Here is a 16,621-nt window from a genome sequence, read left to right on the forward strand (position 1 = left end):
ATGTATTTATTAGTGATAGACCTGTCCCTCTAGAAGGGTGTCAGATTATGTAGACATATTATTACATGTATTTATTAGTGATAGACCTGTCCCTCTAGAAGGGTATCAGATTATGTAGACATATTACATGTATTTATTAGTGATAGACCTTTCCCTCTAGAAGGTTATCAGATTATGTAGATATATTATTACATGTATTTGATACCCTTCTAGAGGGACAGGTCTAGTACTAATAGAGTATGTAGATATATTATTACATGTATTTATTAGTGATAGACCTGTCCCTCTAGAAGGGTGTCAGATTATGTAGACATAGTATTACATGTATTTATTAGTACTAGACCTGTCCCTCTAGAAGGGTGTTAGATTATGTAGACATATTATTACATGTATTTATTAGTACTAGACCTGTTCCTCTAGAAGGGTATCAGATTATGTAGATATATTATTACATGTATTTATTAGTGATAGACCTGTCCCTCTAGAAGGGTGTCAGATTATGTAGATATATTATTACATGTATTTATTAGTGATAGACCTGTCCCTCTAGAAGGGTGTCAGATTATGTAGACATAGTATTACATGTATTTATTAGTACTAGACCTGTTCCTCTAGAAGGGTATCAGATTATGTAGATATATTATTACATGTATTTATTAGTGATAGACCTGTCCCTCTAGAAGGGTATCAGATTATGTAGACATATTACATGTATTTATTAGTGATAGACCTGTCCCTCTAGAAGGGTGTCATATTATGTAGGCATAGTATTACATGTATTTATTAGTGATAGACCTGTCCCTCTAGAAGGGTATCAGATTATGTAGACATATTACATGTATTTATTAGTGATAGACCTTTCCCTCTAGAAGGTTATCAGATTATGTAGATATATTATTACATGTATTTGATACCCTTCTAGAGGGACAGGTCTAGTACTAATAGAGTATGTAGATATATTATTACATGTATTTATTAGTGATAGACCTGTCCCTCTAGAAGGGTGTCAGATTATGTAGACATAGTATTACATGTATTTATTAGTACTAGACCTGTCCCTCTAGAAGGGTGTTAGATTATGTAGATATATTATTACATGTATTTATTAGTGATAGACCTGTCCCTCTAGAAGGGTGTCAGATTATGTAGACATAGTATTACATGTATTTATTAGTACTAAACCTGTCCCTCTAGAAGGGTGTTAGATTATGTAGATATATTATTACATGTATTTATTAATACTAGACCTGTCCCTCTAGAAAGGTATCAGAATATGTAGATATATTATTACATGTATTTATTAGTGATAGACCTGTCCCTCTAGAAGGGCGTTAGATTATGTAGACATATTATTACATGTATTTATTAGTACTAGACCTGTTCCTCTAGAAGGGTGTTAAATTATGTAGACATATTATTACATGTATTTATTAGTACTAGACCTGTTCCTCTAGAAGGGTATCAGATTATGTAGATATATTATTACATGTATTTATTAGCGATAGACCTGTCCCTCTAGAAGGGTGTCAGATTATGTAGATATATTATTACATGTATTTATTAGTGATAGACCTGTCCCTCTAGAAGGGTATCAGATTATGTAGACATATTACATGTATTTATTAGTGATAGACCTTTCCCTCTAGAAGGTTATCAGATTATGTAGATATATTATTACATGTATTTGATACCCTTCTAGAGGGACAGGTCTAGTACTAATAGAGTATGTAGATATATTATTACATGTATTTATTAGTGATAGACCTGTCCCTCTAGAAGGGTGTCAGATTATGTAGACCTAGTATTACATGTATTTATTAATGATAGAACTGTCCCTCTAGAAGGGTATCAGATTATGTAGACATATTATTACATGTATTTATTAGTACTAGACCTGTCCCTCTAGAAGGGTATCAGATTATGTAGACATATTATTACATGTATTTATTAGTACCAGACCTGTCCCTCTAGAAGGGTATCAGATTATGTAGACATAGTATTACATGTATTTATTAGTGATAGAACTGTCCCTCTAGAAGGGTATCAGATTATGTAGACATATTATTACATGTATTTATTAGTACTAGACCTGTCCCTCTAGAAGGGTATCAGATTATGTAGACATATTATTACATGTATTTATTAGTACTAGACCTGTCCCTCTAGAAGGGTGTCAGATTATGTAGATATATTATTACATGTATTTATTAGTGATAGACCTGTCCCTCTAGAAGGGTATCAGATTATGTAGATATATTATTACATGTATTTATTAGTGATAGACCTGTCCCTCTAGAAGGGTGTCAGATTATGTAGACATAGTATTACATGTATTTATTAGTACTAGACCTGTTCCTCTAGAAGGGTGTTAGATTATGTAGATATATTATTACATGTATTTATTAATACTAGACCTGTCCCTCTAGAAGGGTATCAGATTATGTAGACATATTATTACATGTATTTATTAGTACTAGACCTGTTCCTCTAGAAGGGTATCAGATTATGTAGACATAGTATTACATGTATTTATTAGTGATAGACCTGTCCCTCTAGAAGGGTGTCAGATTATGTAGACATATTATTACATGTATTTATTAGTGATAGACCTGTCCCTCTAGAAGGGTATCAGATTATGTAGACATATTACATGTATTTATTAGTGATAGACCTTTCCCTCTAGAAGGTTATCAGATTATGTAGATATATTATTACATGTATTTGATACCCTTCTAGAGGGACAGGTCTAGTACTAATAGAGTATGTAGATATATTATTACATGTATTTATTAGTGATAGACCTGTCCCTCTAGAAGGGTGTCAGATTATGTAGACCTAGTATTACATATATTTATTAGTGATAGAACTGTCCCTCTAGAAGGGTATCAGATTATGTAGACATATTATTACATGTATTTATTAGTACTAGACCTGTCCCTCTAGAAGGGTATCGGATTATGTAGATATATTATTACATGTATTTATTAATACTAGACCTGTCCCTCTAGAAGGGTGTCAGATTATGTAGACCTAGTATTACATGTATTTATTAGTGATGGAACTGTCCCTCTAGAAGGGTATCAGATTATGTAGACATATTATTACATGTATTTATTAGTGATAGACCTGTCCCTCTAGAAGGTTATCAGATTATGTAGATATATTATTACATGTATTTATTAGTGATAGACCTGTTCCTCTAGAAGGGTATCAGATTATGTAGACATATTATTACATGTATTAGTGATAGACCTGTCCCTCTAGAAGGGTGTCAGATTATGTAGATATATTATTACATGTATTTATTAGTGATAGACCTGTCCCTCTAGAAGGGTATCAGATTATGTAGACTTAGTATTACATGTATTTATTAGTACTAGACCTGTCCCTCTAGAAGGGTTTCAGATTATGTAGACATATTATTACATGTATTTATTAGTGATAGACCTGTCCCTCTAGAAGGGCGTTAGATTATGTAGACATATTATTACATCTATTTATTAGTACTAGACCTGTCTCTCTAGAAGGGTATCAGATTATGTTGACATATTATTACATGTATTTATTAGTGATAGACCTGTTCCTCTAGAAGGGTATCAGATTATGTAGACATATTATTATTACATGTATTAGTGATAGACCTGTCCCTCTAGAAGGGTGTCAGATTATGTAGATATATTATTACATGTATTTATTAGTGATAGACCTGTCCCTCTAGAAGGGTGTCAGATTATGTAGACATATTCCATGTATTTATTAGTGATAGACCTGTCCCTCTAGAAGGGTATCAGATTATGTAGATATATTATTACATGTATTTATTAGTGATAGACCTGTCCCTCTAGAAGGGTATCAGATTATGTAGATATATTATTACATGTATTTGATACCCTTCTAGAGGGACAGGTCTAGTACTAATAGAGTATGTAGATATATTATTACATGTATTTATTAGTGATAGACCTGTCCCTCTAGAAGGGTGTCAGATTATGTAGACCTAGTATTACATATATTTATTAGTGATAGAACTGTCCCTCTAGAAGGGTATCAGATTATGTAGACATATTATTACATGTATTTATTAGTACTAGACCTGTCCCTCTAGAAGGGTATCGGATTATGTAGATATATTATTACATGTATTTATTAATACTAGACCTGTCCCTCTAGAAGGGTGTCAGATTATGTAGACCTAGTATTACATGTATTTATTAGTGATGGAACTGTCCCTCTAGAAGGGTATCAGATTATGTAGACATATTATTACATGTATTTATTAGTGATAGACCTGTCCCTCTAGAAGGTTATCAGATTATGTAGATATATTATTACATGTATTTATTAGTGATAGACCTGTCCCTCTAGAAGGGTATCAGATTATGTAGACATATTATTACATGTATTTATTAGTACTAGACCTGTTCCTCTAGAAGGGTATCAGATTATGTAGATATATTATTACATGTATTTATTAGCGATAGACCTGTCCCTCTAGAAGGGTGTCAGATTATGTAGATATATTATTACATGTATTTATTAGTGATAGACCTGTCCCTCTAGAAGGGTGTCAGATTATGTAGATATATTATTACATGTATTTATTAGTACTAGACCTGTTCCTCTAGAAGGGTATCAGATTATGTAGACATATTACATGTATTTATTAGTGATAGAACTGTCCCTCTAGAAGGGTATCAGATTATGTAGATATATTATTACATGTATTTATTAGTGATAGACCTGTTCCTCTAGAAGGGTATCAGATTATGTAGACATATTATTACATGTATTAGTGATAGACCTGTCCCTCTAGAAGGGTGTCAGATTATGTAGATATATTATTACATGTATTTATTAGTGATAGACCTGTCCCTCTAGAAGGGTATCAGATTATGTAGACTTAGTATTACATGTATTTATTAGTACTAGACCTGTCCCTCTAGAAGGGTTTCAGATTATGTAGACATATTATTACATGTATTTATTAGTGATAGACCTGTCCCTCTAGAAGGGCGTTAGATTATGTAGACATATTATTACATCTATTTATTAGTACTAGACCTGTCTCTCTAGAAGGGTATCAGATTATGTTGACATATTATTACATGTATTTATTAGTGATAGACCTGTTCCTCTAGAAGGGTATCAGATTATGTAGACATATTATTATTACATGTATTAGTGATAGACCTGTCCCTCTAGAAGGGTGTCAGATTATGTAGATATATTATTACATGTATTTATTAGTGATAGACCTGTCCCTCTAGAAGGGTGTCAGATTATGTAGACATATTCCATGTATTTATTAGTGATAGACCTGTCCCTCTAGAAGGGTATCAGATTATGTAGATATATTATTACATGTATTTATTAGTGATAGACCTGTCCCTCTAGAAGGGTATCAGATTATGTAGCTATATTATTACATGTATTTATTAGTGATAGACCTGTCCCTCTAGAAGGGTATCAGATTATGTAGACATATTACATGTATTTATTAGTGATAGACCTTTCCCTCTAGAAGGTTATCAGATTATGTAGACATAGTATTACATGTATTTATTAGTGATAGACCTGTCCCTCTAGAAGGGTGTCAGATTATGTAGACATAGTATTACATGTATTTATTAGTACTAGACCTGTCCCTCTAGAAGGGTGTCAGATTATGTAGATATATTATTTCATGTATTTATTAGTACTAGACCTGTTCCTCTAGAAGGGTGTTAGATTATGTAGATATATTATTACATGTATTTATTAATACTAGACCTGTCCCTCTAGAAAGGTATCAGAATATGTAGATATATTATTACATGTATTTATTAGTGATAGACCTGTCCCTCTAGAAGGGCGTTAGATTATGTAGACATATTATTACATGTATTTATTAGTACTAGACCTGTTCCTCTAGAAGGGTGTTAAATTATGTAGACATATTATTACATGTATTTATTAGTACTAGACCTGTTCCTCTAGAAGGGTATCAGATTATGTAGATATATTATTACATGTATTTACTAGCGATAGACCTGTCCCTCTAGAAGGGTGTCAGATTATGTAGATATATTATTACATGTATTTATTAGTGATAGACCTGTCCCTCTAGAAGGGTATCAGATTATGTAGACATATTACATGTATTTATTAGTGATAGACCTTTCCCTCTAGAAGGTTATCAGATTATGTAGATATATTATTACATGTATTTGATACCTTTCTAGAGGGACAGGTCTAGTACTAATAGAGTATGTAGATATATTATTACATGTATTTATTAGTGATAGACCTGTCCCTCTAGAAGGGTGTCAGATTATGTAGACATAGTATTACATGTATTTATTAGTACTAGACCTGTCCCTCTAGAAGGGTGTTAGATTATGTAGATATATTATTACATGTATTTATTAATACTAGACCTGTCCCTCTAGAAGGGTATCAGATTATGTAGACATATTATTACATGTATTTATTAGTACTAGACCTGTTCCTCTAGAAGGGTATCAGATTATGTAGACATAGTATTACATGTATTTATTAGTGATAGACCTGTCCCTCTAGAAGGGTATCAGATTATGTAGACATATTACATGTATTTATTAGTGATAGACCTTTCCCTCTAGAAGGTTATCAGATTATGTAGATATATTATTACATGTATTTGATACCCTTCTAGAGGGACAGGTCTAGTACTAATAGAGTATGTAGATATATTATTACATGTATTTATTAGTGATAGACCTGTCCCTCTAGAAGGGTGTCAGATTATGTAGACCTAGTATTACATGTATTTATTAGTGATAGAACTGTCCCTCTAGAAGGGTATCAGATTATGAAGACATATTATTACATGTATTTATTAGTGATAGACCTGTCCCTCTAGAAGGTTATCAGATTATGTAGATATATTATTACATGTATTTATTAGTGATAGACCTGTCCCTCTAGAAGGGTATCAGATTATGTAGACATATTATTACATGTATTTATTAGTACTAGACCTGTTCCTCTAGAAGGGTATCAGATTATGTAGATATATTATTACATGTATTTATTAGCAATAGACCTGTCCCTCTAGAAGGGTGTCAGATTATGTAGATATATTATTACATGTATTTATTAGTGATAGACCTGTCCCTCTAGAAGGGTATCAGATTATGTAGACATATTACTTGTATTTATTAGCGATAGACCTGTCCCTCTAGAAGGGTGTCAGATTATGTAGATATATTATTACATGTATTTATTAGTGATAGACCTGTCCCTCTAGAAGGGTGTCAGATTATGTAGACATAGTATTACATGTATTTATTAGTGATAGACCTGTCCCTCTAGAAGGGTATCAGATTATGTAGACATATTACATGTATTTATTAGTGATAGACCTTTCCCTCTAGAAGGTTATCAGATTATGTAGACCTAGTATTACATGTATTTATTAGTGATAGAAGTGTCCCTCTAGAAGGGTATCAGATTATGTAGACATATTATTACATGTATTTATTAGTGATAGACCTGTCCCTCTAGAAGGTTATCAGATTATGTAGATATATTATTACATGTATTTATTAGTGATAGACCTGTCCCTCTAGAAGGGTATCGGATTATGTAGACATATTATTACATGTATTTATTAGTGATAGACCTGTTCCTCTAGAAGGGTATCAGATTATGTAGACATATTACATGTATTTATTAGTGATAGAACTGTCCCTCTAGAAGGGTATCGGATTATGTAGATATATTATTACATGTATTTATTAGTGATAGACCTGTCCCTCTAGAAGGGTGTCAGATTATGTAGATATATTATTACATGTATTTATTAGTGATAGACCTGTTCCTCTAGAAGGGTATCAGATTATGTAGACATATTATTACATGTATTAGTGATAGACCTGTCCCTCTAGAAGGGTGTCAGATTATGTAGATATATTATTACATGTATTTATTAGTGATAGACCTGTCCCTCTAGAAGGGTATCAGATTATGTAGATTTAGTATTACATGTATTTATTAGTACTTGACCTGTCCCTCTAGAAGGGTTTCAGATTATGTAGACATATTATTACATGTATTTATTAGTGATAGACCTGTCCCTCTAGAAGGGCGTTAGATTATGTAGACATATTATTACATCTATTTATTAGTACTAGACCTGTCTCTCTAGAAGGGTATCAGATTATGTTGACATATTATTACATGTATTTATTAGTGATAGACCTGTTCCTCTAGAAGGGTGTCAGATTATGTAGACATATTATTATTACATGTATTAGTGATAGACCTGTCCCTCTAGAAGGGTATCAGATTATGTAGATATATTATTACATGTATTTATTAGTGATAGACCTGTCCCTCTAGAAGGGTATCAGATTATGTAGATATATTATTACATGTATTTATTAGTGATAGACCTGTCCCTCTAGAAGGGTATCAGATTATGTAGACATATTATTACATGTATTTATTAGTGATAGACCTGTCCCTCTAGAAGGGTATCAGATTATGTAGACATATTATTACATGTATTTATTAGTGATAGACCTGTCCCTCTAGAAGGGTGTCAGATTATGTAGACATATTCCATGTATTTATTAGTGATAGACCTGTCCCTCTAGAAGGTTATCAGATTATGTAGATATATTATTACATGTATTTATTAGTGATAGACCTGTCCCTCTAGAAGGGTATCAGATTATATAGACATATTCCATGTATTTATTAGTGATAGACCTGTCCCTCTAGAAGGGTATCAGATTATGTAGACATATTATTACATGTATTTATTAGTGATAGACCTGTCCCTCTAGAAGGGTATCAGATTATATAGACATATTCCATGTATTTATTAGTGATAGACCTGTCCCTGTTTGTATCCTCTGGTGTATGTTCTATACATAACATAGGACGTTTGTTTGCTGGTCCAGTGGGTCAGTATGGGTAATAAGTCCTGTCAATGTGTATCTCTTCTTATTAGTGCTATTAACTTGGTGTGGTCACTGCGGACACTTGCCCAGCTGTGCCAAGTTGTGTGGTGATGTTTGTTTTTTTGTGGTGTTGGAATTCTCAGTGCTCATTAAGTTCTCTGGTGCTCGTCTGGTTTTGCATAAACAGATGATGATTTTTTTTTTTTTTGCAGATTGAAGAGGAACATCAGGTGTCGCGCTTAACACAAGGCGAGCAGGATAACTACGAGATGCATGTCAGGTCGGCTAATATTGTAAGTGATCTAATAGATCTCATCACTCTGGGCTTATGGATGTGGTTTAGGTTTGCCATGTGTAACTGGGTCCTGTGACTTTACCTTCTGTGTTGATTCTATAGCAAGTAACAGACATTAGTTCTGTATAGCAGCAAGTTTATACAGCACACACAGACTTGATAACTATTATTTGTCATTTTTTAGACTGTAATGTATTTACATATAGACATCTAGGGGGTTGCTACGTTTTTTTTTTTTTCTCATGGGTGTCTTACCTTGATGTAATTTTGTATATAGAGTTTTCATGCACAGCTGAGCAGGGCCCTATCATTAAGGTATGTATACATATTTGTGCATATATAAATAAGCTCAGGCTGCTAGAGTTGTATGTGGTTACCTTGCTGTGGTCTGCAGAACTGCCGTGCAGTGTATATGAATGCTACTATGGGCTGTGCTGTTATTTGCTTTTTATGGAGAGTGTTTTGGAAGAGAATATTTTCCTTTACAAGATAATAAAGCACATCCTCCTCGGTATCTGTTTCCTAGAGCCTAAAACCGCTTGTCTGTCATGAGATACAAATTTCAGTTTGTGCACATAATTGTCAGCGGTTCATTTTAATGTTACTATTTATTATTTTTATCTTTGTGCCAATATAATGCTGTACTGGGGGGTGCAGTAAATTCTACTGCGCTGTACTTTGGATGGAGCAGTAAATTCTACTGCGCTGTCGAGGGGGGGGGGGGGAGGGTGCAGTAAATTCTACTGCAACATGATGTGCATGAAGCCTTATCACAACCTTACATTAAGGGATAGAAACTTCACACACCTTTTTGATACTCCTTAATTAACATACATGTAGCTATTTACAGGGTGCAGGCTGTGGACAAGTCTTCTGTCTTTGCAGTAGTTGATCTAACATTGTGTGTTTAACTCAGGTCCGAGCCGGTGAGTCCCTTATGAAGCTTGTGTCTGACCTAAAGCAGTTTCTGATCCTGAATGACTTCCCCTCTGTGAACGAAGCCATAAGTCAACGAAACCAGCAGCTGCGCGCCCTGCAGGATGAATGTGACAAGAAGCTAATTGCCCTGCGGGACGAGATCGCTATAGACCTATATGAGCTGGAAGAGGAATATTACTCCTCCAGGTATAAATAGTGCTTTGTTTGCTCCGTATGGCGGCGCACACATGGAAAGTTGGTACCATGTTTGCTTGAAACCATGTAATTTACGCTAGAGAATATTATGTATACATTATTTACAAAACTAATAAGACCATATTGTACAGCCTATCCTAGGCTTTCCCCAGCCCACTGATCTGTGTTAATACTTTTTGCTCAGGTGGCCTGTTAACTAACCTTCAACAAGACGTGGCTGATTTATGGTCACAAACGCTGTGAGCAGGGAAGCGGCCTTAGTAAAAGGGACAAAGGAGGGTGATTTTGTCTCCTTTTTACACATTTAACTTCCCTGTAGCCTGATGTTAACAAGGCACTTTGTCAAAGAAAGAAAACTAACAGCATTTACAGAAAAATCCAATCTGTGCTAAATTTGTCTTCAGAATACACAGTAGTGGATGATGGGAGAGGAGGCGCCAGATATATTGGCTTCCCCGGCTAGTCATGCTTTTAGTTATAAAGGGCATTAAATGCTGAGAGGGGAATCTTGCAGGTGTTAAGCAGTGATTTTGTCTTTACCAGAGACGTGCCAATGCTACGTATGTACAACGGCTTCATATACTGACTTCTGTAACAGCCAAATCATAACTTATTATATCAACTCCTCTTTTTAAAGCTCTTTACAAGACACCCCCCACCCCCACTAAAGAAAGCCCATTTATACGAAGCTTAGCCATTTAACAAGCGCAGTTATATAGTACAGCTGTGCTCAATTGCATAAAGGATTCCTGTGGAAGTATGTTCTATTCTAAATACATGTGTTTGTGATAGAAATAATGACTAATCATAAATGTTACCTGTCCCTTTGTCCACAGTACATGACTTGTGCCTTTTTTTTAATGAGAATTATCTGTGTACATTTCCTCTCATTCAAAGAGTTTATTTACTGAAATAATATTTATACTGACTTATTAAATAAATTGATTTTAAGCAGAATGTTGCCTGTGCATCTCAGAACTTCTTCTTTAATATTACATAACTTTGTGATATACTTGTCTAGTAATGCTGGTTATACTGGAAGGGATCCGCTTTATCAGTACGTAAGTTTATGTGATATAATTGTCTAGTAATGCTGGTTATCCTGGAAGGGAACCTCTTTATGTGATATACTTGTTGTCTAGTAACGCCGGTTATACTGGAAGGGTACCTCTTTATCATATAAACTTACGTACTAATATACTTGTTGTCTAGTAACGCCGGTTATACTGGAAGGGAACCTCTTTATCATCTAAACTTACGTACTAATATACTTGTTGTCTAGTAACGCCGTTTATACTGGAAGGGTACCTCTTTATCATATAAACTTACGTACTAATATACTTGTTGTCTAGTAACGCCGGTTATACTGGAAGGGAACCTCTTTATTAGTACGTAAGTTTATGTGATATAATTGTCTAGTAACGCTGGTTATACTGGAAGGGAACCTCTTTATGTGATATACTTGTTGTCTAGTAACGCCGGTTATACTGGAAGGGAACCTCTTTATTAGTACGTAAGTTTATGTGATATAATTGTCTAGTAACGCTGGTTATACTGGAAGGGAACCTCTTTATGTGATATACTTGTTGTCTAGTAACGCTGGTTATACTGGAAGGGAACCTCTTTATGTGATATACTTGTTGTCTAGTAACGCCGGTTATACTGGAAGGGAACCTCTTTATCATATAAACTTACGTACTAATATACTTGTTGTCTAGTAACGCCGGTTATACTGGAAGGGTACCTCTTTATCATATAAACTTACGTACTAATATACTTGTCTAGTAACGCCGTTTATACTGGAAGGGAACCTCTTTATTAGTACGTAAGTTTATGTGATATAATTGTCTAGTAACGCTGGTTATACTGGAAGGGAACCTCTTTATGTGATATACTTGTTGTCTAGTAACGCTGGTTATACTGGAAGGGAACCTCTTTATGTGATATACTTGTCTAGTAACGCTGGTTATACTGGACGGGAACCTCTTTATGTGATATACTTGTTGTCTAGTAACGCCAGTTATACTGGAAGGGTACCTCTTTATCATCTAAACTTACGTACTAATATACTTTTCTTTCATGTAATTAACAAGAGTCCATGAGCTAGTGACGTATGGGATATACATTCCTACCAGGAGGGGCAAAGTTTCCCAAACCTTAAAATGCCTATAAATACACCCCTCACCACACCCACAAATCAGTTTTACAAACTTTGCCTCCAAGGGAGGTGGTGAAGTAAGTTTGTGCTAGATTCTACGTTGATATGCGCTCCGCAGCAAGTTGGAGCCCGGTTTTCCTCTCAGCGTGCAGTGAATGTCAGAGGGATGTGAGGAGAGTATTGCCTATTGAATGCAGTGATCTCCTTCTACGGGGTCTATTTCATAAGGTTCTCTGTTATCGGTCGTAGAGATTCATCTCTTACCTCCCTTTTCAGATCGACGATATACTCTTATATTTACCATTTCCTCTACTGATTCTCGTTTCAGTACTGGTTTGGCTTTCTACAAACATGTAGATGAGTGTCCTGGGGTAAGTAAGTCTTATTTTCTGTGACACTCTAAGCTATGGTTGGGCACTTTATTTTTAAAGTTCTAAATATATGTATTCAAACATTTATTTGCCTTGACTCAGAATGTTCAACTTTCCTTATTTCCAGACAGTCGGTTTCATATTTGGGATTATGCTTTAAATTATCATATTTTTTCTTACCTCAAAAATTTGACTTTTTTTCCCTGTGGGCTGTTAGGCTCGCGGGGGCTGAAAATGCTTCATTTTATTGCGTCATTCTTGGCGCGGACTTTTTTGGCGCAAAAATTCTTTTCCGTTTCCGGCGTCATACGTGTCGCCGGAAGTTGCGTCATTTTTGACGTTATTTTGCGCCAAAAATGTCGGCGTTCCGGATGTGGCGTCATTTTTGGCGCCAAAAGCATTTAGGCGCCAAATAATGTGGGCGTCTTATTTGGCGCCAAAAAATATGGGCGTCGCTTTTGTCTCCACATTATTTCAGTCTCATTTTTCATTTGCTTCTGGTTGCTAGAAGCTTGATGTTTGGCATTTTTTTCCCATTCCTGAAACTGTCTTATAAGGAATTTGATCTATTTTGCTTTATATGTTGTTTTTTCTCTTACATATTGCAAGATGTCTCACGTTGCATCTGAGCCAGAAGATACTACAGGAAAACCACTGCCTGCTGGATCTACCAAAGCTAAGTGTATCTGCTGTAAACTTTTGGTAGCTATTCCTCCAGCTGTTGTTTGTAATAATTGTCATGACAAACTTGTTAAAGCAGATAATATTTCCTTTAGTGATGTACCATTGCCTGTTGCAGTTCCCTCAACATCTAAGGTGCAGAATGTTCCTGATAACATAAGAGATTTTGTTTCTGAATCCATAAAGAAGGCTTTGTCTGTTATTTCTCCTTCTAGTAAACGTAAAAAGTCTTTTAAATCTTCTCTCTCTACAGATGAATTTTTAAATGAACACCATCATTCTGATTCTTTGGACTCTTCTGGTTCAGAGGATTCTATCTCAGAGATTGATGCTGATAAATCTTCATATTTATTTAAGATGGAATTTATTCGCTCTTTACTTAAAGAAGTACTAATTGCTTTAGAAATAGAGGATTCTAGTCCTCTTGATACTAATTCTATACGTTTGGATAAGGTTTTTAAAGCTCCTGCGGTTATTCCAGAAGTCTTTCCTGTTCCTAATGCTATTTCTGCAGTAATTTCTAAGGAATGGGATAAATTGGGTAATTCATTTACTCCTTCTAAACGTTTTAAGCAATTATATCCTGTTCCGCCTGACAGGTTAGAATTTTGGGACAAAATCCCTAAAGTTGATGGGGCTATTTCTACCCTTGCTAAACGTACTACCATTCCTACGTCAGATGGTACCTCGTTTAAGGATCCTTTAGATAGAAAAATTGAATCTTTTCTAAGAAAAGCTTATCTATGTTCAGGTAATCTTCTTAGACCTGCTATATCATTGGCTGATGTTGCTGCAGCTTCAACTTTTTGGTTGGAAACTCTAGCGCAACAAGTAACAAATCGTGATTCTCATGATATTATTATTCTTCTCCAGCATGCTAATAATTTCATCTGTGATGCCATTTTTGATATTATTAGAGTTGATGTTAGGTTTATGTCTCTGGCTATCTTAGCCAGAAGAGCTTTATGGCTTAAGACCTGGAATGCTGATATGGCTTCTAAATCAACTCTACTTTCCATTTCTTTCCAGGGAAACAAATTATTTGGTTCTCAGTTGGATTCTATTATTTCAACTGTTACTGGTGGGAAAGGAACTTTTTTACCACAGGATAAAAAGTCTAAAGGTAAAAACAGGGCTAACAATCGTTTTCGTTCCTTTCGTTTCAACAAAGAACAAAAGCCTGATCCTTCGTCCTCAGGAGCAGTTTCAGTTTGGAAACCATCTCCAGTCTGGAATAAATCCAAGCCTGCTAGAAAGGCAAAGCCTGCTTCTAAGTTCACATGAAGGTACGGCCCTCATTCCAGTTCAGCTGGTAGGGGGCAGGTTACGTTTTTTCAAAGAAATTTGGATCAATTCTGTTCACAATCTTTGGATTCAGAACATTGTTTCAGAAGGGTACAGAATTGGTTTCAAGATGAGACCTCCTGCAAAGAGATTTTTTCTTTCCCATGTCCCAGTAAATCCAGTGAAAGCTCAAGCATTTCTGAATTGTGTTTCAGATCTAGAGTTGGCTGGAGTAATTATGCCAGTTCCAGTTCCGGAACAGGGGATGGGGTTTTATTCAAATCTCTTCATTGTACCAAAGAAGGAGAATTCCTTCAGACCAGTTCTGGATCTAAAATTATTGAATCGTTATGTAAGGATACCAACGTTCAAGATGGTAACTGTAAGGACTATCTTGCCTTTTGTTCAGCAAGGGAATTATATGTCCACAATAGATTTACAGGATGCATATCTGCATATTCCGATTCATCCAGATCATTATCAGTTCCTGAGATTCTCTTTTCTAGACAAGCATTACCAATTTGTGGCTCTACCGTTTGGCCTTGCTACAGCTCCAAGAATTTTCACAAAGATTCTCGGTGCCCTTCTGTCTGTAATCAGAGAACAGGGTATTGTGGTATTTCCTTATTTGGACGATATCTTGGTACTTGCTCAGTCTTTACATTTAGCAGAGTCTCATACGAATCGACTTGTGTTGTTTCTTCAAGATCATGGTTGGAGGATCAATTTACCAAAAAGTTCTTTGATTCCTCAAACAAGGGTAACCTTTCTGGGTTTCCAGATAGATTCAGTGTCCATGACTCTGTCTTTAACAGACAAGAGACGTCTAAAATTGATTACAGCCTGTCGAAACCTTCAGTCTCAATCATTCCCTTCGGTAGCCTTATGCATGGAAATTCTAGGTCTTATGACTGCTGCATCGGACGCGATCCCCTTTGCTCGTTTTCACATGCGACCTCTTCAGCTCTGTATGCTGAACCAATGGTGCAGGGATTACACGAAGATATATCAATTAATATCTTTAAAACCGATTGTTCGGCACTCTCTAACGTGGTGGACAGATCACCTTCGTTTAATTCAGGGGGCTTCTTTTGTTCTTCCGACCTGGACTGTAATTTCAACAGATGCAAGTTTCACAGGTTGGGGAGCTGTGTGGGGATCTCTGACGGCACAAGGAGTTTGGGAATCTCAGGAGGTGAGATTACCGATCAATATCTTGGAACTCCGTGCAGTTTTCAGAGCTCTTCAGTTTTGGCCTCTTCTGAAGAGAGAATCGTTCATTTGTTTTCAGACAGACAATGTCACAACTGTGGCATACATCAATCATCAAGGAGGGACTCACAGTCCTCTGGCTATGAAAGAAGTATCTCGAATTTTGGTTTGGGCGGAATCCAGCTCCTGTCTAATCTCTGCGGTTCATATCCCAGGTGTAGACAATTGGGAAGCGGATTATCTCAGTCGCCAAACGTTGCATCCGGGCGAATGGTTTCTTCACCCAGAGGTATTTCTTCAGATTGTTCAAATGTGGGGGCTCCCAGAGATAGATCTGATGGCCTCTCATCTAAACAAGAAACTTCCCAGGTATCTGTCCAGATCCCGGGATCCTCAGGCGGAGGCAGTGGATGCATTATCACTTCCTTGGAAGTATCATCCTGCCTATATCTTTCCGCCTCTAGTTCTTCTTCCAAGAGTAATCTCCAAGATTCTGAGGGAATGCTCGTTTGTTCTGCTAATAGCTCCGGCATGGCCTCACAGGTTTTGGTATGCGGAT

General features: G+C 35.7%; 1 protein-coding gene across 4 annotated transcripts in view; it reads left to right on the forward strand.

Annotated features, from left to right (window-relative positions):
• The window catches only part of MED22 (mediator complex subunit 22), a 156,960-nt gene that overhangs the window by 48,300 nt on the left and 92,039 nt on the right, over window positions 1-16,621 (forward strand). For 3 of the 4 annotated variants that reach the window (XM_053695761.1, XM_053695758.1, XM_053695759.1), the window contains exons 3-4: window positions 9,140-9,220; window positions 10,139-10,347. In XM_053695761.1, coding sequence (XP_053551736.1) covers window positions 9,140-9,220; window positions 10,139-10,347 — 290 coding nt within the window. Of the gene's footprint in view, window positions 1-9,139; window positions 9,221-10,138; window positions 11,314-16,621 lie in introns of those variants that run through there. The other variant, XM_053695760.1, reaches the window with a different exon arrangement.

Source organism: Bombina bombina, chromosome 12, assembly GCF_027579735.1.
Source record: "Bombina bombina isolate aBomBom1 chromosome 12, aBomBom1.pri, whole genome shotgun sequence".
NCBI classification, from domain to species: domain Eukaryota; kingdom Metazoa; phylum Chordata; class Amphibia; order Anura; family Bombinatoridae; genus Bombina; species Bombina bombina.